This window comes from Oncorhynchus clarkii, unplaced genomic scaffold (assembly GCF_045791955.1).
Source record: "Oncorhynchus clarkii lewisi isolate Uvic-CL-2024 unplaced genomic scaffold, UVic_Ocla_1.0 unplaced_contig_1422_pilon_pilon, whole genome shotgun sequence".
In the NCBI taxonomy this organism is placed as follows: domain Eukaryota; kingdom Metazoa; phylum Chordata; class Actinopteri; order Salmoniformes; family Salmonidae; genus Oncorhynchus; species Oncorhynchus clarkii.
In genome coordinates, this window is record NW_027261142.1 from 42,501 (window position 1) to 65,036 (window position 22,536).

At 46.6% G+C, this 22,536-nt stretch overlaps 1 protein-coding gene across 1 annotated transcript in view; it reads right to left on the bottom strand.

The window, feature by feature from the left end:
* LOC139405212 (microtubule-associated protein RP/EB family member 3-like) overlaps nucleotides 1–22,536 on the bottom strand; it is a 28,654-nt gene that overhangs the window by 5,794 nt on the left and 324 nt on the right. The window contains exons 2-6 of the mRNA XM_071147641.1: nucleotides 16,138–16,262; nucleotides 15,848–15,993; nucleotides 10,329–10,485; nucleotides 3,216–3,346; nucleotides 1,435–1,587 (exon numbers count right to left, since the gene is read on the bottom strand). Coding sequence (XP_071003742.1) covers nucleotides 1,435–1,587; nucleotides 3,216–3,346; nucleotides 10,329–10,485; nucleotides 15,848–15,993; nucleotides 16,138–16,258 — 708 coding nt within the window. The 5' untranslated portion in view covers nucleotides 16,259–16,262. The remainder of the gene's footprint in view (nucleotides 1–1,434; nucleotides 1,588–3,215; nucleotides 3,347–10,328; nucleotides 10,486–15,847; nucleotides 15,994–16,137; nucleotides 16,263–22,536) is intronic.

Below are 22,536 nucleotides of genomic sequence, written 5' to 3' on the forward strand. Positions count from 1 at the left end.
TGTAGACTATATTACGTGGATTTATTGTGATGGTGTAGGTAGACTATATTACATGGATTTATTGTGATGGTGTAGGTAGACTATATTACATGGATTTATTGTGATAGTGTAGGTAGACTATATTACATGGATTTATTGTGATGGTGTAGACTATATTACATGGATTTATTGTGATGATGTAGGTAGACTATATTACATGGATTTATTGTGATGGTGTAGGTAGACTATATTACATGGATTTATTGTGATGGTGTAGGTAGACTATATTACATGGATTTATTGTGAGTGTGTAGGTACTATATTACGTGGATTTATTGTGATGGTGTAGGTAGACTATATTACATGGATTTATTGTGATGGTGTAGGTAGACTATATTACATGGATTTATATTGATGGTGTAGGTAGACTATATTACGTGGATTTATTGTGATGGTGTAGGTAGACTATATTACGTGGATTTATTGTGATAGTGTAGGTAGACTATATTACATGGATTTATTGTGATGGTGTAGGTAGACTATATTACATGGATTTATTGTGATGGTGTAGGTAGACTATATTACATGTATTAATTGTTGAGGTGTAGGCTATATTGCATGTATTAATTGTTGAGGTGTAGGCTATATTGCATGTATTAATTGTTGAGGTGTAGGCTATATTACATGTATTAATTGTTGAGGTGTAGGCTATATTACATGTATTAATTGTTGAGGTGTAGGCTATATTACATGTATTAATTGTTGAGGTGTAGGCTATATTACATGTATTAATTGTTGAGGTGTAGGCTATATTACATGTATTAATTGTTGAGGTGTAGGCTATATTACATGTATTAATTGTTGAGGTGTAGGCTATATTACATGTATTTATTAGACTTTTTAAAGTGTAGATGTTCCAACGGTCTGCATCAGTGTCTTGTAGGATATGTGGAAGCCAGGAAATGCTGAATGTGTTTGTTAATTAACGGTAAATTACCATGAAGACGCCAGTTACTTGCTTGACAATCACCGGTTGACCAAATGTCATGACCACCACAGCCATGGTTGGTTGTAATGGTTTGGGGTGGGAGTTTAGCCATAGCCCCAGGGTTAAGACCTAGTCGATGCCCTGGGATGTCTGGTGACCACGGGAAGTCTCAGCTGAAGGACAGCTGGTACCGAGCTGGTAACCTAGCAAGCATCATACACTTAAAGGGGAAGTATACTATTTTGCAACTTGATGTTCAATGGTTCCTAATATACTGATCTTCCCCTTTAATAACAAACAATCACTATTAAAGTTAATAAATTATGATTAATTCTACTTCTATTGATTAGAAGATTAATAATAGTTGTGTGATGGAACAGGACAGACTGCAATCACAGGTACACTGCCCTCTACTGGCCCTCCAATGCCACTACCACCAGCATATAGTCTGTATGCGTCTGTCCTACCTCAGTAGCGTACAGTATATCCATGATCTTGGAGAGTGTTGGGCTGGTGTTGGTCTCATTCTCCTGACAGATCAGCTCGATATCTCTCAGCTTACTGAAGTAGAAATCTCTCTCCTTCTCAAGACCATCCACTGTCAGTTTCAGGTCCAACATCTATACACACACACACATATGATGAGAAAAAGGGAGAGGCAGGTAGGTGGAGGGACAGGCAGGTAGGTGGAGAGAGGGGTAGGAGAGAGGGGTAGGAGGGGTAGGTAGGTGGAGAGAGGGGTAGGCAGGTGAAGAGAGGGGTAGGAGAGGTGGAGAGGGAGTTAGGTGGAGAGAGAGGTGGGTAGGTGGAGAGAGAGGTGGGTAGGTGGAGAGAGAGGTAGGTAGGTGGAGAGAGAGGTAGGTAGGTGGAGAGAGAGGTAGGTAAATGGAGAGAGGGGTAGGAGAGATAGGTAGGTGGAGAGAGGGGTAGGAGAGGTAGAGAGGGGTAGGAGGTTTGGAGAGAGGGGTAGGAGGGTTGAGGGGTAGGAGGGTTGGAGAGAGGGGTAGGAGGTCAGTAGGTAGAGAGTAAATATCACAGTTACATAAGTATTCAGACCCTTTACTCAGCAATTTGTTGAAGCACCTTAGACAGCGATTACAGAATCGAGTCTTCTTGGGTATGATGCTACAAGTTTGGCACACCTGTATTTGGGGAGTTTCTCCCATTCTTCTCTGCAAATCCTCTCAAACTGTCAGGTTGGATGGGGAACTTTGCTGCACAGCTATTTTCAGGTCTCTCCAGAGAGGTTCGATTGGGTTCAACTCCGGGCTATGGCTGGGTCACTCAAGGACATTCAGAGACTTGTCCCGAAGCCACTCCTGTGTTGTCTTTGCTGTGTGCATAGGGTCGTTGTCCTGTTGGAAGGTGAACCGTCGCCCCAGTCTGAGGTCCTCTGGAGTAGGTTGTCATCAAGGATCGCTCTGTTCATCTTTCCCTCGATCCTGACTAGTCTCCCAGTCCCTGCCGCTGAAAAACATCCCCACAACATGATGCTGCCACCACCATGCTTCACCGTAGAGATGGTTCCTGGTTTCCTCCAGATGTGACACTTGGCATTCAGCACAGAGTTCAATCTTGGTTTCATCAGACCAGAGAATCTTGTTTCTGAGAGTCGTTTAGGTGCCTTTTGGAAAACTCCAAGCGGGCTGTCATGTGCCTTTTACTGAGGAGCGGCTTTAGTCTGGCCACTCTACCATAAAGGCCTGATTGGTGGAGTGCTGCAGGACCTCCCTGACCAAGGCCCTTCTCCCCCGATTGCTCAGTTTGGCCTGGGAGGCCAGCTCTAAGAAGAGTCTTGGTGTTTCCAAACCTCTTCCATTTAAGACAGGTCTGTGCCTTTCCAAATCATGTCCAATCAATTGAATTTACCTCAGGTGGACTCCAACAAAGTTGTAGAAACCTCTCAAGGATGATCAATGGGAAACAGGATGCACCTGAGATCAATTTCAAGTCTCATAGTAAAGGGTCTGAATATTTATGTAAATAAGGTATTTCTGTTTTGTTTTTAATACATTTTCTAAAAAACAGTTTTCGCTTTGTCATTATGGAGTAATGTGTGTAGATTGAGGATTTTTTTTATTTTTAAAATACATTTTAGAATAAGGATGTAACAAAACACTTTCCCGAAGGCACTGTATATCAAACATTTAGAAATAAAAATATATAGAGAATAAATTAGGTACTTCTTTGATAAGAATTCTTATTTTCATGTTTGTATTTCAGTATTACTCTGTGTGTGTGTGTGTACCTGCTGGTTCAGTTCTAGTATCTCAGAGTCTGACGCTCTGGTGGGCGTCGCCCTGCGGATGGGGGCAGACTGTATCGGCCTCGGGGAGGCGTGGAATGTCTTGGTCGCCGTGGGAGACGTCCTCTGGGGGCCTGGACACACAACCAATCTTAACCACTCTCACTAGCACCCAATCAACAGCTACCTACATCAGTTCTACTATAATAACCTGAAAAAAGACTAGCCAAAAGTTCAACCCAAACACAGGAAAACAAAGCACCTGATTTATACCGTAGAGGGAGAAAACCAAGTAAAAGCACATGAACACAGGCAGGATGGATCTCCTTTACATGGGGTAGAGGAAGAGGAGGGTCATTTCAAATCAAATCAAATCAAATTTTATTTGTCACATACACATGGTTATGTGACAAATAAAATTTGATTTGATTTGATTTGAAATGACCCTCCTCTTCCTCTAAAAGCACATGAACACAGGCAGGATGGATCTCCTTTACATGGGGTAGAGGAAGAGGAGGGTCATTTGGGTTTGTGGAAATGAGATGACCTGGTGAGGAGCAGTTTGAGAAGCGGTAAGGACATTGATGTAGCAGAGGAGGTGTGTACTTGGGTTGGGTGAGGACATGATGATGTAGCAGAGGAGGTGTGTACCTGGGTTGGGTGAGGACATGATGGTGTACCTGGGTTGGGTGAGGACATGATGACGTAGCAGAGGAGGTGTATACCTGGGTTGGGTGAGGACATGATGATGTAGCAGAGGAGGTGTGTACCTGGGTTGGGTGAGGACATGATGACGTAGCAGAGGAGGTGTGTACCTGGGTTGGGTGAGGACATGATGTAGCAGAGGAGGTGTGTACCTGGGTTGGGTGAGGACATGATGTAGCAGAGGAGGTGTGTACCTGGGTTGGGTGAGGACATGATGATGTAGCAGAGGAGGTGTACCTGGGTTGGGTGAGGACATGATGATGATGTAGCAGAGGAGGTGTGTACCTGGGTTGGGTGAGGACATGATGATGATGTAGCAGAGGAGGTGTGTACCTGGGTTGGGTGAGGACATGATGATGATGTAGCAGAGGAGGTGTGTACCTGGGTTGGGTGAGGACATGATGGTGTACCTGGGTTGGGAGAGGACATGATGTAGCAGAGGAGGTGTGTACCTGGGTTGGGTGAGGACATGATGTAGCAGAGGAGGTGTGTACCTGGGTTGGGTGAGGACATGATGATGTAGCAGAGGAGGTGTGTACCTGGGTTGGGTGAGGACATGATGATGTAGCAGAGGAGGTGTGTACCTGGGTTGGGTGAGGACATGATGATGATGTAGCAGAGGAGGTGTGTACCTGGGTTGGGTGAGGACATGATGATGATGTAGCAGAGGAGGTGTGTACCTGGGTTGGGTGAGGACATGATGATGATGTAGCAGAGGAGGTGTGTACCTGGGTTGGGTGAGGACATGATGATGATGTAGCAGAGGAGGTGTGTACCTGGGTTGGGTGAGGACATGATGGTGTACCTGGGTTGGGTGAGGACATGATGTAGCAGAGGAGGTGTGTACCTGGGTTGGGTGAGGACATGATGATGTAGCAGAGGAGGTGTGTACCTGGGTTGGGTGAGGACATGATGTAGCAGAGGAGGTGTGTACCTGGGTTGGGTGAGGACATGATGTAGCAGAGGAGGTGTGTACCTGGGTTGGGTGAGGACATGATGATGATGTAGCAGAGGAGGTGTGTACCTGGGTTGGTGAGGACATGATGATGATGTAGCAGAGGAGGTGTGTACCTGGGTTGGGTGAGGACATGATGATGATGTAGCAGAGGAGGTGTGTACCTGGGTTGGGTGAGGACATGATGATGTAGCAGAGGAGGTGTGTACCTGGGTTGGGTGAGGACATGATGTAGCAGAGGAGGTGTGTACCTGGGTTGGGTGAGGACATGATGATGTAGCAGAGGAGGTGTGTACCTGGGTTGGGTGAGGACATGATGATGTAGCAGAGGAGGTGTGTACCTGGGTTGGGTGAGGACATGATGTAGCAGAGGAGGTGTGTACCTGGGTTGGGTGAGGACATGATGGTGTACCTGGGATGGGTGAGGACATGATGATGTAGCAGAGGTGTGTACCTGGGTTGGGTGAGGACATGATGATGACGTAGCAGAGGAGGTGTGTACCTTGTTGGGTGAGGACATGATGTAGCAGAGGTGTGTACCTGGGTTGGGTGAGGACATGATGGTGTACCTGGGATGGGTGAGGACATGATGATGTAGCAGAGGTGTGTACCTGGGTTGGGTGAGGACATGATGATGACGTAGCAGAGGAGGTGTGTACCTTGTTGGGTGAGGACATGATGTAGCAGAGGTGTGTACCTGGGTTGGGTGAGGACATGATGATGACGTAGCAGAGGAGGTGTGTACCTTGTTGGGTGAGGACATGATGTAGCAGAGGTGTGTACCTGGGTTGGGTGAGGACATGATGTAGCAGAGGAGGTGTGTACCTGGGTTGGGTGAGGACATGATGTAGCAGAGGAGGTGTGTACCTGGGTTGGGTGAGGACATGATGATGACGTAGCAGAGGTGTGTACCTGGGGTGGGTGAGGACATGATATAGCAGAGGAGGTGTGTACCTGGGTTGGGTGAGGACATGATGTAGCAGAGGAGGTGTGTACCTGGGTTGGGTGAGGACATGATGATGTAGCAGAGGAGGTGTGTACCTGGGGTGGGTGAGGACATGATGATGACGTAGCAGAGGAGGTGTGTACCTGGGGTGGGTGAGGACATGATGTAGCAGAGGAGGTGTGTACCTGGGTTGGGTGAGGACATGATGTAGCAGAGGAGGTGTGTACCTGGGTTGGGTGAGGACATGATGATGTAGCAGAGGAGGTGTGTACCTGGGTTGGGTGAGGACATGATGTAGCAGAGGAGGTGTGTACCTGGGTTGGGTGAGGACATGATGGTGTACCTGGGATGGGTGAGGACATGATGATGTAGCAGAGGTGTGTACCTGGGTTGGGTGAGGACATGATGATGACGTAGCAGAGGAGGTGTGTACCTTGTTGGGTGAGGACATGATGTAGCAGAGGTGTGTACCTGGGTTGGGTGAGGACATGATGATGTAGCAGAGGAGGTGTGTACCTGGGTTGGGTGAGGACATGATGTAGCAGAGGAGGTGTGTACCTGGGTTGGGTGAGGACATGATGATGACGTAGCAGAGGTGTGTACCTGGGGTGGGTGAGGACATGATATAGCAGAGGAGGTGTGTACCTGGGTTGGGTGAGGACATGATGTAGCAGAGGAGGTGTGTACCTGGGTTGGGTGAGGACATGATGATGACGTAGCAGAGGAGGTGTGTACCTGGGGTGGGTGAGGACATGATGATGACGTAGCAGAGGAGGTGTGTACCTGGGGTGGGTGAGGACATGATGTAGCAGAGGAGGTGTGTACCTGGGTTGGGTGAGGACATGATGATGTAGCAGAGGAGGTGTGTACCTGGGTTGGGTGAGGACATGATGATGATGTAGCAGAGGAGGTGTGTACCTGGGTTGGGTGAGGACATGATGTAGCAGAGGTGTGTACCTGGGTTGGGTGAGGACATGATGTAGCAGAGGAGGTGTGTACCTGGGTTGGGTGAGAACATGATGATGTAGCAGAGGAGGTGTGTACCTGAGTTGGGTGAGGACATGATGTAGCAGAGGAGGTGTGTACCTGGGTTGGGTGAGGACATGATGGTGTACCTGGGATGGGTGAGGACATGATGATGTAGCAGAGGTGTGTACCTGGGTTGGGTGAGGACATGATGATGACGTAGCAGAGGAGGTGTGTACCTTGTTGGGTGAGGACATGATGATGTAGCAGAGGTGTGTACCTGGGTTGGGTGAGGACATGATGTAGCAGAGGAGGTGTGTACCTGGGTTGGGTGAGGACATGATGATGTAGCAGAGGTGTGTACCTGGGTTGGGTGAGGACATGATGTAGCAGAGGAGGTGTGTACCTGGGTTGGTTGAGGACATGATGATGACGTAGCAGAGGAGGTGTGTACCTGGGGTGGGTGAGGACATGATGTAGCAGAGGAGGTGTGTACCTGGGTTGGGTGAGGACATGATGTAGCAGAGGAGGTGTGTACCTGGGTTGGGTGAGGACATGATGATGTAGCAGAGGAGGTGTGTACCTGGGTTGGGTGAGGACATGATGTAGCAGAGGAGGTGTGTACCTGGGTTGGGTGAGGACATGATGGTGTACCTGGGATGGGTGAGGACATGATGATGTAGCAGAGGTGTGGACCTGGGTTGGGTGAGGACATGATGATGATGTAGCAGAGGAGGTGTGTACCTGGGTTGGGTGAGGACATGATGATGATGTAGCAGAGGAGGTGTGTACCTGGGTTGGGTGAGGACATGATGGTGTACCTGGGTTGGGTGAGGACATGATGTAGCAGAGGAGGTGTGTACCTGGGTTGGGTGAGGACATGATGTAGCAGAGGAGGTGTGTACCTGGGTTGGGTGAGGACATGATGATGTAGCAGAGGAGGTGTGTACCTGGGTTGGGTGAGGACATGATGATGATGTAGCAGAGGAGGTGTGTACCTGGGTTGGGTGAGGACATGATGATGATGTAGCAGAGGAGGTGTGTACCTGGGTTGGGTGAGGACATGATGATGATGTAGCAGAGGAGGTGTGTACCTGGGTTGGGTGAGGACATGATGATGATGTAGCAGAGGAGGTGTGTACCTGGGTTGGGTGAGGACATGATGGTGTACCCAGAGGAGGTGTGTACCTGGGTTGGGTGAGGACATGATGATGATGTAGCAGAGGAGGTGTGTACCTGGGTTGGGTGAGGACATGATGTAGCAGAGGTGTGTACCTGGGTTGGGTGAGGACATGATGTAGCAGAGGAGGTGTGTACCTGGGTTGGGTGAGAACATGATGATGTAGCAGAGGAGGTGTGCACCTGAGTTGGGTGAGGACATGATGTAGCAGAGGAGGTGTGTACCTGGGTTGGGTGAGGACATGATGGTGTACCTGGGATGGGTGAGGACATGATGATGTAGCAGAGGTGTGTATCTGGGTTGGGTGAGGACATGATGATGACGTAGCAGAGGAGGTGTGTACCTTGTTGGGTGAGGACATGATGATGTAGCAGAGGAGGTGTGTACCTGGGTTGGGTGAGGACATGATGATGTAGCAGAGGTGTGTACCTGGGTTGGGTGAGGACATGATGTAGCAGAGGAGGTGTGTACCTGGGTTGGGTGAGGACATGATGATGACGTAGCAGAGGAGGTGTGTACCTGGGGTGGGTGAGGACATGATGTAGCAGAGGAGGTGTGTACCTGGGTTGGGTGAGGACATGATGTAGCAGAGGAGGTGTGTACCTGGGTTGGGTGAGGACATGATGATGTAGCAGAGGAGGTGTGTACCTGGGTTGGGTGAGGACATGATGTAGCAGAGGAGGTGTGTACCTGGGTTGGGTGAGGACATGATGTAGCAGAGGTGTGTACCTGGGTTGGGTGAGGACATGATGTAGCAGAGGAGGTGTGTACCTGGGTTGGGTGAGGACATGATGATGTAGCAGAGGAGGTGTGTACCTGGGTTGGGTGAGGACATGATGTAGCAGAGGAGGTGTGTACCTGGGTTGGGTGAGGACATGATGGTGTACCTGGGATGGGTGAGGACATGATGATGTAGCAGAGGTGTGTACCTGGGTTGGGTGAGGACATGATGTAGCAGAGGTGGTGTGTACCTGGGTTGGGTGAGGACATGATGATGACGTAGCAGAGGAGGTGTGTACCTGGGGTGGGTGAGGACATGATGATGTAGCAGAGGAGGTGTGTACCTGGGTTGGGTGAGGACATGATGTAGCAGAGGTGTGTACCTGGGTTGGGTGAGGACATGATGATGACGTAGCAGAGGAGGTGTGTACCTGGGTTGGGTGAGGACATGATGATGACGTAGCAGAGGAGGTGTGTACCTGGGTTGGGTGAGGACATGATGATGATGTAGCAGAGGAGGTGTACCTGGGTTGGGTGAGGACATGATGATGTAGCAGAGGTGTGTACCTGGGTTGGGTGAGGACATGATGATGATGTAGCAGAGGAGGTGTGTACCTGGGTTGGGTGAGGACATGATGATGACGTAGCAGAGGAGGTGTGTACCTGGGTTGGGTGAGGACATGATGATGATGTAGCAGAGGAGGTGTACCTGGGTTGGGTGAGGACATGATGTAGCAGAGGTGTGTACCTGGGTTGGGTGAGGACATGATGATGACGTAGCAGAGGAGGTGTGTACCTGGGGTGGGTGAGGACATGATGTAGCAGAGGTGGTGTGTACCTGGGTTGGGTGAGGACATGATGTAGCAGAGGAGGTGTGTACCTGGGTTGGGTGAGGACATGATGTAGCAGAGGAGGTGTGTACCTGGGTTGGGTGAGGACATGATGATGATGTAGCAGAGGAGGTGTGTACCTGGGTTGGGTGAGGACATGATGTAGCAGAGGAGGTGTGTACCTGGGTTGGGTGAGGACATGATGTAGCAGAGGTGTGTACCTGGGTTGGGTGAGGACATGATGTAGCAGAGGAGGTGTGTACCTGGGTTGGGTGAGGACATGATGATGTAGCAGAGGAGGTGTGTACCTGGGTTGGGTGAGGACATGATGTAGCAGAGGAGGTGTGTACCTGGGTTGGGTGAGGACATGATGTAGCAGAGGAGGTGTGTACCTGGGTTGGGTGAGGACATGATGGTGTACCTGGGATGGGTGAGGACATGATGATGTAGCAGAGGTGTGTACCTGGGTTGGGTGAGGACATGATGATGACGTAGCAGAGGAGGTGTGTACCTTGTTGGGTGAGGACATGATGTAGCAGAGGTGTGTACCTGGGTTGGGTGAGGACATGATGTAGCAGAGGAGGTGTGTACCTGGGTTGGGTGAGGACATGATGTAGCAGAGATGTGTACCTGGGTTGGGTGAGGACATGATGGTGTACCTGGGTTGGGTGAGGACATGATGATGTAGCAGAGGAGGTGTGTACCTGGGTTGGGTGAGGACATGATGATGTAGCAGAGGAGGTGTGTACCTGGGCTGGGTGAGGGGATGATGATGTAGCAGAGGTGGTGATATGATAAGAGGGTGTGTTTGTACCTGGGTTGGGTGAGGGGGCGCCCTCCTGCCCCTGGCGTGTGGCCACAGGGTCATACTCCTTCCCATCGTAGTTGGCATCAAAAAACTTCTTAAACCACTGGATGAACTCAAAGTTATCCTGAAACCTCCCCTTCACCAGCCTCTCTACTGGGATGATCTGAGACAGACAGACAGACATACTTTAACCCTTCACTAGTCTCTCTACTGGGATGATCTGAGACAGAGAGATATTAGACCCAATCAAATCATGAGAAAACAAAAAGATAATTACTTGACACATTGGAAAGAATTAACAAAAAAAACGAGCAAACTAGAATGCTATTTGGCCCTAAACAGAGAGTACACAGTGGCAGAATACCTGACCACTGTGACTGACCCAAAGTTAAGGAAAGCTTTGACTATGTACAGACTCAGTGAGCATAGCCTTGCTATTGAGAAAGGCCGCCGTAGGCAGACATGGCTCTCAAGAGAAGACAGGCTATGTGCTCAATGCCCACAAAATGAGGTGGAAACTGAGCTGCACTTCCTAACCTCCTGCCCAATGTATGACCATATTAGAGAGACATATTTCCCTCAGATTACACAGATCCACAAAGAATTCGAAAACAAATCCAATTTTGATAAACTCCCATATCTACTGGGTGAAATTCCACAGTGTGCCATCACAGCAGCAAGATTTGTGACCTGTTGCCACGAGAAAAGGGCAACCAGTGAAGAACACACACCATTGTAAATACAACCCATATTTATTTTATCTTGTGTCCTTTAACCATTTGTACATTGTTAAAACACATATATATATATATATATATATATGACATTTGTAATGTCTTTATTGTTTTGAAACTTCTCTGTGTAATGTTTACTGTTCATTTTTATTGTTTATTTCACTTTATATATTCACTTTATATATTATCTACCTCACTTGCTTTGGCAATGTTAACACATGTTTCCCATGCCAATAAAGCCCTTGAATTGAATTGAGATACTTTATTAACCCTTCACCAGCCTCTCTACCGGGATGATCTGAGACAGAGAGACTTTAACCCTTCACCAGCCTCTCTACCGGGATGATCTGAGACAGAGAGACTTTAACCCTTCACCAGCCTCTCTACCGGGATGATCTGAGACAGAGCGACTTTAACCCTTCACCAGCCTCTCTACCGGGATGATCTGAGACAGAGAGACTTTAACCCTTCACCAGCCTCTCTACCGGGATGATCTGAGACAGAGAGACTTTAACCCTTCACCAGCCTCTCTACCGGGATGATCTGAGACAGAGCGACTTTAACCCTTCACCAGCCTCTCTACCGGGATGATCTGAGACAGAGAGACTTTAACCCTTCACCAGCCTCTCTACCGGGATGATCTGAGACAGAGCGACTTTAACCCTTCACCAGCCTCTCTACTGGGATGATCTGAGACAGACAGGGACTTTAACCCTTCACCAGCCTCTCTACCGGGATGATCTGAGACAGACTTTAACCCTTCACCAGCCTCTCTACTGGGAGAGAGGGGTGGGAGATCTTGGATTCAAACAAAAACGAAGTAAAACAAGCTTATGTGTATACCTACATGTGTATACCTACAAATCTAGCATCGTACAAACCATCTTGATCTTGTGAGCTTAGTGCATTCGGAAAGTATTCAGACCCTTTGACTTTTTCCACATTGTGTTAAGTTAAAGCCTTATTCTAAAATGGATTACATTTTTTACTCACTTCGTTGAAGCACGTTTGGCAGCGATTACAGCCTCAAGTCTTGGGTATGACGCTACAAGCTTGGCACACCTGTATTTGGGGAGTTTCTCCCATTCTTCTCTGCAGATCTTTTCAATCTGTCAGGTTTAATGGGGAGCGTCGCTGCACAGATATTTTCAGGTCTCTCCAGAGATGTTCGATCAAGTTCAAGTCCGGACATTCAGAGACTTGTCCCGAAGCCACTCCTGTGTTGTTTTGGCTGTGTGCTTAGGGTCGTTGTCCTGTTGGAAGGTGAACCTTCACCTCCAGTCTGAGATCCTGAGCGCTCTGGAGCAGGTTTTCATCAAGGATCTCTGTACTATGCTCTCCCAGTCCCTGCCGCTGAACAACATCCATACAGCATGATGCTGCCACCACCATGCTTCACTAGTCTCCCAGTCCCTGCCGCTGAACAACATCCATACAGCATGATGCTGCCACCACCATGCTTCACTAGTCTCCCAGTCCCTGCCGCTGAACAACATCCATACAGCATGATGCTGCCACCACCATGCTTCACTAGTCTCCCAGTCCCTGAACAACATCCCCACAGCATGATGCTGCCACCACCATGCTTCACTAGTCTCCCAGTCCCTGCCGCTGAACAACATCCCCACAGCATGATGCTGCCACCACCATGCTTCACTAGTCTCCCAGTCCCTGAACAACATCCATAGAGCATGATGCTGCTTCACCGTAGGGATGGTGCCAGGTTTCCTCCAGACATGACGCTTGGCATTCAGTCCAAAGAGTTCAATCTTGTTTCTGAGAGTCGTTTAGGTGCCTTTAGGCAAACTCCAAGCGGGCTGTCATGTGGCTTTTCCTGAGGAGTGGATTCCGTCTGGCCACTCTACCTTAAAGGCCTGATTGGTGGAGTGCTGCAGAGATGGTTGTCCTTCTGGAAGGTTCTCCCATCTCCACAGAGGAACTTTAGGACTCTGTCAGTGTCCATCGGGTTCTTGGTCAGGGAGGTCCCCAAGCCCTTCTCCCCCGATTGCTCAGTGTGGCCGGGCGGCCAGCTCTATGAAGAGTCTTGGTGGTTCCAAACTTCTTCCATTTAAGAATGATGGAGGCCACTGTGTTCTTGGGGACCTTCAACGCTGCAGAAATGGTTCAGTACCATTCCCCAGATCTGTGCCTCAACACAATCCTGTCTCGGAGCTCTACGGACAATTCCTTCAACATCAAGGCTTGGTTTTTGCTCTGACATGCACTGTCAACTGTGGGACCTAATATTGACAGGTGTGTGCCTTTCCAAATCTTGTCCAATCAATTGATTGTAGAAACATCTCAAGGATGATCAATGGAAACAGGATGCACCTGAGCTCAATTTCGAGTCTCATAGGAAAGGGTCTGAATACTTACATAAATAAGGTGTTTTTATTTTTTGCAAACATTTCTCAAAAACGTGTTTTTGCTTTGTCATTCTGGGGTATTGTGTGTAGATTGAGGAGAAAAAAATATTTTATCCATTTTAGAAAAAGGTTGTAACGTAACAAAATGTGGAAAATGGAAAGGGGTCTGAAAACATTCCAAACTGTACATTGTGTTTTGGCTACATGGATACAGTCTGGCCACGATTCAAACTGTTTAAGCCCCTCCCTCTCCCTCCACCGTATGGCCGCACCAATCAGAATCCTCTGAATCTGTGGGGGTAGTTGAGTTGATGACGACAACGAGAAGCGCCTATACTTGGCGCTGAAGTTGAAAATCATAACAACAATGGCTGCTGGACTTCCTGACGGGCCGCCCACCGGTGGTAAGGGTAGGTAACAACACATCCGCCCGCCACGCTGATCCTCAACACGGGGAACCTCGGGTGCGTGCTCAGTCCCCTCTTGTACACTCTGTTCACTCATGACTGGCCAGGCACGACTCCAACACCATCATTAAGTTTGCCGATGACACGACAGTGGTAGGCCTGATCAACGACAAGACAGCCTATAGGGAGGAGGTCAGAGACCTGGCCGTGTGGTGCCAGAACAAGAACCTCTCTCTCAACGTGATCAAGACAAAGGAGATGATTGTGGACTACAGATTTTATTTTACATACTAACATAGTCCCTATTCATTTGAGCTGGAATACACTGAAGAGGAGTTGAGACAATCAGAGATGATTGTGGACTACAGGAAAAAGAGGACAGAACATGCCCCCATTCTCATCGATGGGGCTGCAGCGGAGCAGGTTGAGAGCTTCAAGTTCCTTGGTGTCCACATCACCAACAAACTAACATAGTCCAAGCACACCAAGACAGTCGTGAAGAGGGCATGACAAAACCTATTCCCCCTCAGGAGACTGAAAAGATTTGGCATGGGTTTTCAGATCCTCACAAGGTTCTACAGCTGCACCATTGAGAGCATCCTGACGGGTTCCATCACTGCCTGGTACGGCAACTGCTCGGTCTCCGTCTGCAAGGCACTACAGAGGGTAGCGCGTACGGCCCAGTACATCACTGGGGCCAAGCTTCCTGCCATCCAGGACCTCTATACCAGGCAGTGTCAGAGGAAGGCCCTAAAAATGGTCAGTCTCCAGCCACCCCAGTAATAGACTGTTCTCTCTACTACCGCACGGCAAGCAGTGCCGGAGTGCCAAGACTTGGACCAAGAGGCTTCTTAACAGCTTGTACCCCCCAAGCCATAAGACTCCTGAACACCTATACAAATGGCTACCCAGACTATTTGCATTGCTGCCCCCCCCCCTCTGTTGTTATTATCTATGCATAGTCACTTTAATAACTCTACATGTACATATTACCTCAACTAAGCAGTGCCTCCTGCCTCTGTACCGGTACCCCCCTGTATATAGTCTAGCTATTATTTTACTGCTCTTTAATTACTTGTTACTTTTATTTCTTGTTCTTTGCCGTATTTCTTCTAGTTTTTTTACTGGTGGTTGAATTGTTGGTTAGGGGCTCGTAAGTATTTCAGTAGTATGGTAATAACAGTATTTCACCGAGGTCTACAGCTGTTTTATTCAGTTGAAGAACAGCCATTTAGGATTCCAGCTTTAATGTAATGAAGTTCTGCCGTCCAGTTCTGATATAACCGGCTGCCAACCACAAGAGCAGCCATTGTTGTTACGATTTGACTTCAGGGCCTAGTAATAGTAAACTATAATGGTAATGGTTGAGGAGGACAGACTAGTGGTAATGGTTGAGGAGGACAGACTAGTGGTAATGGCTTGGTAGAATGGAGGAGGACAGACTAGTGGTAATGGCTGGGTAGAATGGAGGAGGACAGACTAGTGGTAATGGCTGGGTAGAATGGAGGAGGACAGACTAGTGGTAATGGCTGGGTAGAATGGAGGAGGACAGACTAGTGGTAGAATGGAGGAGGACAGACTAGTGGTAATGGCTGAGGTAGAATGGAGGAGGACAGACTAGTGGTAATGGCTGAGGTAGAATGGAGGAGGACAGACTACCCCAGCCATAATGGTAATGGTTGAGGAGGACAGACTAGTGTTAATGGTTGAGGAGGACAGACTAGTGGTAATGGTTGAGGAGGACAGACTAGTGGTAATGGCTGGGTAGAATGGAGGAGGACAGACTAGTGGTAATGGCTGGGTAGAATGGAGGAGGACAGACTAGTGGTAGAATGGAGGAGGACAGACTAGTGGTGATGGCTGGGTAGAATGGAGGAGGACAGACTAGTGGAAATGGCTGGGATAGAATGGTATCAAACACGAGTTCCATTCTATTAACTCCTATCCAGACATTATTATGAGCTGTCGTCCCCTCAGTGGCACCCTGGGGGGGGGGGGGGGGGGGGTTGTTAGTGTACCTTGTCTACACCCATTCTCTTGAAGGAGGCCTGTAGGACCTTGAAGTTTTTGATGAACTCATGTTCCAGCATTGCTGAGAACTTCACCTTCTTCAGCAGGACACAGCCAGGGAACAACATGTCCATGAACTGACAATACGCTGCACCTACACACACAACATTTACAAGTTAGCATATCAATTATTAGGACTAGGTTGTGATTCATTTATACAGTTGTATCAACATGAGGCATTTATAAGTTAGCATATATTGTTAATGAATATATGAATTTAAATGTATGTGCGTGTTACCTGAACACAGTTGTTCTACCTTGGTGTAGGTGAGCCGTAGAGAGTCGTTGACCCAGGACAGCATCTCATGACGACTCAGGTTCTCCAGAGCCGAAGAGATGGAGAATACATTCACCGCCATCAACCTGCAACACACACGTTTTACATTATATAATTACAACGTATACGCCTCTAGTCAGTCTATAGAGGTAGATCAGTGATACCTCTAGTCAGTCTATAGAGGTAGATCAGTGATACCTCTAGTCAGTCTATAGAGGTAGATCAGTGATACCTCTAGTCAGTCTATAGAGGTAGATCAGTGATACCTCTAGTCAGTCTATAGAGGTAGATCAGTGATACCTCTAGTCAGTCTATAGAGAGGTAGATCAGTGATACCTCTAGTCAGTCTATAGAGGTAGATCAGTAATACCTCTAGTCAGAATGTTAGGACTGCACTTCTCAGTCTAAATAAGTGACCCAGCTAAATGCCTTCTATGCTTCGAGGCAAGCAAAAATGAACCATGCATTAGAGCACCAGCTGTTACGGACAACTGTGTGATCAGTAGCCAATGTGAGTAAACCCTTTAAACAGGTTAACATTCACAAGGCCACAGGGCCAGATGGATTACCAGGACGCATATTCATGCGCTGACCAGCTGGCAAGTGTCTTCACTGACATTTTCAATCTCTCTTGGACCCAGTCTGTAATACCTACATGTTTCAAGCATACCACCATAGTCCCTGTACCCAAGAAAGCCATGGTAACCTGCCTAAATTAATATCTCCCCGTATCGCTCACTAGAGGTCGACCGATTAATCAGAGCCGATTTCAAGTTTTCATAACAATCGGAAATCTGTATTTTTAAAAATATTTTTAGACCTTTATTTAACCAGGCAAGTCAGTTAAGAACACATTCTTATTTTCAATGACTACCTAGGAACGGTGGGTTAACTGCCTTGTTCAGGGGCAGAACGACAGATTTTTACCTTGTCATCTCAGGGGACCCAATCTTGCAACCGTACAGTTACCTAGTCCAACGCTCTAACCATTGCACTCCACGAGTGGCCTGCCTGTTACGCGAATGCAGTAGAAGCCAAGGTAAATTGCTAGCTAGCATTAAACTTATAAAAAAACAATCAATCATAATCACTAGTTATAACTAGAGGTCGACCGATTAATCGGAATGGCCGATTTAATTAGGGCCAATTTTAAGTTCATAACAATCGGAAATCGGTATTTTTGGGCACCATTTTTTTTTTTACACCTTTATTTAATCTTTATTTAACTAGGCAAGTCAGTTAAGAACACATTCTTATTTTCAATGACTGCCTAGAAATGTTGGGTTAACTGCCTCTTTCAGGGGCAGAGAGACAGATTTTCACCTTGTCAGCTCAGGGGATCCTTTCTTGCAACCTTACAGTTAACTAGTCCAACGCAATAACGACCTGCCTCTCTCTCGTTACACTTCACAAGGAGACTGTTACGCAAATGCAGTAAACCAAGGTAAGTTGCTAGCTAGCATTAAACTTATCTTATAAAAAACAATCAATCATAATCACTAGTTAACTACACATGGTTGATGATATTATCTAGCGTGTCCTGTGTTACATATAATCTGACTGAGCGGTGTTAGGCAGAAGCAGGCGCGTAAACATTCATTCAAACAGCACTTTCGTGCGTTTTGCCAGCAGCTCTTCGTTGTGCGTCCAAGCATTGTGCTGTTTATGACTTCATGCCTATCAACTCCCGAGATGAGGCTGGTGTGACCGAAGTGAAATGGCTGGCTAGTTAGCGCGCGCTAATAGCGTTTCAAACTTCACTCGCTCTGAGCCTTGGGGTGGTTGTTTCCCTTGCTCTGCATGGGTAACGCTGCTTCGATGTGGTGGCTGTGGTCATTGTGTTGCTGGTTCGAGCCCAGGGAGGAGCGAGGAGAGGGACGGAAGCTATACTGTTACACTGGCAATACTAAAGTACCTATAAGAACATCCAATAGTCAAAGGTTAATGAAATACAAATGGTATAGAGGGAAATAGTCCTATAATAACTACAACCTAAAACTTCTTACCTGGGAATATTGAAGACTCATGTTAAAAGGAACCACCAGCTTTCATATGTTCTTAGCAAGGAACTTAAACGTTAGCTTTCTTACATGGCACATATTGCACTTTTACGTTCTTCTCCAACACTTAGTTTTTGCATTATTTAAACCAAATTGAACATGTTTCATTATCTACTTGAGGATAAATTGATTTTATTGATGTATTATATTAAGTTAAAATAAGTGTTCATTCAGCACTGTTGTAATTGTCATTATTACAAAAAATAAAAATAAAACATTGTCCGATTAATCGGTATCAGCTTTTTTGATCCTCCAATAATCGGTATCGGCGTTGAAAAATCATAATCGGTCGACCTCTATCGCTCATGTCTGTAGCCATGAAATGCTTTGAAAGGCTGATCAAGGTTCACAACACCATCATCCCAGACACCCTGGACCCACTCCAATACAAAACCGTCCCAACAGATCCACAGATGACACAACCTCTATTGCACTGCACACTGAGAATGATGTTTTTCTGACTACAGCTCAGTGTTCAACACCTTAGTGCCCTGAAAGCTCATCACTAAGCTAAGGACCAAGGGACTGAACACCTCCCTGCGACTGGATCCTGGACTTCCTGACGGGAGCTCCTAAGGGGTGCATGCTTGGTCCCCTCCTGTACTCCCTGTTCACCCATGATTGTGTGGCCACGCACGACTCCAACACCATCAAGTTTGCTGATGAAAGTATGGTGGTAGACCTGATCACCGATTAGACAGCCTCGAGGGAGGAGGCCAGTGACCTGTCTGTATTGGGTTTTGGTTTCTCCAGAGATGTTCGATCGGGTTTGGGCTCTTTAAAGACATGTCTCAAAGCCACTCCTGTGTTGTCTTGGCTGTGTGCTTAGGGTCACTGTCCTGTTGGAAGGTGAACCTTCACCCCAGTCTGTGGTAATGAGTGCTCTGGAGAAGGTTTTCATCAAGGATCTCTCTTCACTTTGCTCTGTTCATCTTTCCCTCATTCCTGACTAGTCTCCCAGTCCCTGTTGATAAAAAACATCCCACAGCATGGTGGCAGACTTCCTCCAGATGTGACACTTGGCATTCAAGCCAAAGAGTTCAATCTTGTTTTCATCAGACCAGAGAATCTTGTTTCTCATGGTCAGAGTCCTTTTGGTGCCAGTTTACCATAAAGGCCTGATTGGTGGAGTGCTGCAGAGATGGTTGTCCTTCTGGAAGGTTCTCCCATCTCCAGAGGATCTCTGGAGCTCTGTCAGAGTGACCATCGGTTCTTGGTCACCACCCTGACCAAGGCCCTTCTCCCCCGATTGATTAGTATGGTTGGGCGGCAAGCTCTAGGAAGAGTCGAATTCACTGTACACAAAATACCCCATAATGACGAAGTGCAAACAGATTTTTTGAAATTTTTGCTAATTTATAAGAAATTCTAAACAGAAATACTTTATTTACTTATTTAAGTATTCAGCCTGTTTACTATGAGGCTCAAAATTGAGCTCAGCTGCATCCTGTTTCCATTGATGTTTCTACAACTTGGTTGGAGTCCACTTGTGGTAAATTCAATTGATGGGATTTGTCTATATAAGGTCCCACAGTTGACAGTACATGTCAGAGCAAAAACCAAGCCATGAGGTCGAATGGAATTGTCCCTAGAGCTCAGAGACAGGATTGTGTCGAGACACAGATCTGGGGAAGGGTACCAATAACATTTCTGCTGCATTGAAGTTCCCCAAGAACACAGTGGCCTCCATCATTCTTAAAAACCAAGACTCTTCCTAGAGATACCCGGCCAAACTGAGCAATCGGGGGAGAAGGGTCTGATCCATTTTAAAACAAGGTTGTAATGTAACAAAATGTCAAAAATGTCAAATGGTCTGAAAACTTTCTGAATGAACAGCATCTATTCTATCACTCCAGTATCCCTGTCCCCTTCCCCCCATACATATGTACCTCCATCACTCCGGTATCCTTGTCTCCTTCCCCTTATACATATCTACCTCCATCACTCCAGTATCCCTGTCTCCTTCCCCTTATACATATCTACCTCCATCACTCCAGTATCCCTGTCTCCTTCCCCCTATACATATCTACCTCCATCACTCCAGTATCCCTGTCTCCTTCCCCCTATACATATCTACCTCCATCACTCCAGTATCCCTGTCTCCTTCCCCCTATACATATCTACCTCCATCACTCCAGTATCCCTGTCTCCTTCCCCCTATACATATCTACCTCCATCACTCCAGTATCCCTGTCTCCTTCCCCCTATACATATCTACCTCCATCACTCCAGTATCCCTGTCTCCTTCCCCCTATACGTATCTACCTCCATCACTCCAGTATCCCTGTCTCCTTACCCCAATACATATCTACCTCCATCACTCCAGTATCCCTGTACATGTTAATATGGTACTGACCCTGTATATAGTCTCCTTACTTAGTGTTCTTATCTACCTTGTTTTTTCTGGTATTACATTGTTAGTGATTACTGCATTGTTGGGGCCGCAATATATGGATACATATATATAGCTGCCCCAAAAAATCTAATTTGATCAGGATAAATTAATAATTTGTTTGAAACATTATTTTTTATGTTAACATAATCAATGACCACATTTAAATGCGAAACTCCAGTTTGCATTTTCAAGTTGACAGTTCTTGTTCAATGGCCTTCCAGAGAACAATGCCATATTTAGAAAGAAAATTGTTAAAAGAATAAATCAAAGTTCACATTTGTATTTGACCTACATTTTTTTATTTTTTTTTACCTTTATTTAACCAGGCAAGTCAGTTAAGAACAAATTCTTATTTTCAATGACGGCCTAGGAACAGTGGGTTAACTGCCTGTTCAGGGACAGATTTGTACCTTGTCAGCTCGGGGGTTTGAATTTGCAACCTTCCAGTCACTAGTCCAATGCGCTAACCACTTGGCTACCCTGCCGCCCGATCATGAGACAAAAATATGAAAATGTAATGTGCAATTTAATTTTTTTTAATTAATCTACCAAGTATAAAATTGAAATCCTTATTGGCTAAAACAATATGTATTTTTTTTAAACATTTTATTTCCTCATTATCATGCAGCAGGTAGCCTAGTGGTTAGAGCGTCGAATCCCCGAGTTGACAAGGTAAAAATCTGTCGTTCTGCCCCTGAACAAGGCAGTTAACCCACCGTTCCTAGGTAGTCATTGTGAATAAGAATGTGTTCTTAACTGACTTGCCTGGTTAAATAAATACAAATATGAAATCCTCGATCACTGTGGGTCAATCAATCACTGTGGGAGGGATTATCAGGGAATGGGTTGGGAAGTTTGTGAGACACAGAGTTGGTAGGGTTTCAAACCTTTCAATCAATCACTGTGGGAGGGATTATCAGGGAATGGGTTGGGAAGTTTGTGAGACACAGAGTTGGTAGGGTTTCAAACCTGTCAATCAATCACTGTGGGAGGGATTATCAGGGAATGGGTTGGGAAGTTTGTGAGACACAGAGTTGGTAGGGTTTCAAACCTGTCAATTAATCACTGTGGGAGGGATTATCAGGGAATGGGTTGGGAAGTTTGTGAGACACAGAGTTGGTAGGGTTTCAAACCTGTCAATTAATCACTGTGGGAGGGATTATCAGGGAATGGGTTGGGAAGTTTGTGAGACACAGAGTTGGTAGGGTTTCAAACCTGTCAATCAATCACTGTGGGAGGGATTATCAGGGAATGGGTTGGGAAGTTTGTGAGACACAGAGTTGGTAGGGTTTCAAACCTGTCAATTAATTATTGGGGGATGGATTTTCAGGGATTAGTGATCTAGTCATTAAAAAATGTATATAATTTATTGTGGCAAAACAAATATCCATTCCCCCTGTTAAGAAACAATGTAGAAGGATATATTTTTTTATACTAACATTTCAGGCGCCCATGGTGATATGTGTGTGTCACTGATAAACGCCTCCCGATCAGAAGCCCCTAGGCCGGATAATGTGTTGGCATGTCACTGATGACAGACCGCTACTGCCTGCTTGTTGTTGACGGGGGAAAGTTGACTACTTGATAATAACATCGTAACGTCTAAATCAGTAAAGGACTTGTTCATCATACAAGGACAACAGTCAAACAATATCTAGTTACAACGAAAACAATGTGACTACCTAGTAGTCAGTGGCTGTTTTAGCACAAATGTGAGTTGCTGCGTAGGGCTTGATTTAAGCTGCTAAAGACTTGCTGCAGAGCTAATGAATGAGCTGAGCTAACTGAACCAACTGAGCTAAGCTAACTGAGCTAACTGAACTAGCCTACAGTACGTAGATGCAAGCCTAGTGATACGTTAGCTATACATAACGGTCGGTCTAGCCCGTTCTGGCCAGCCGGTCC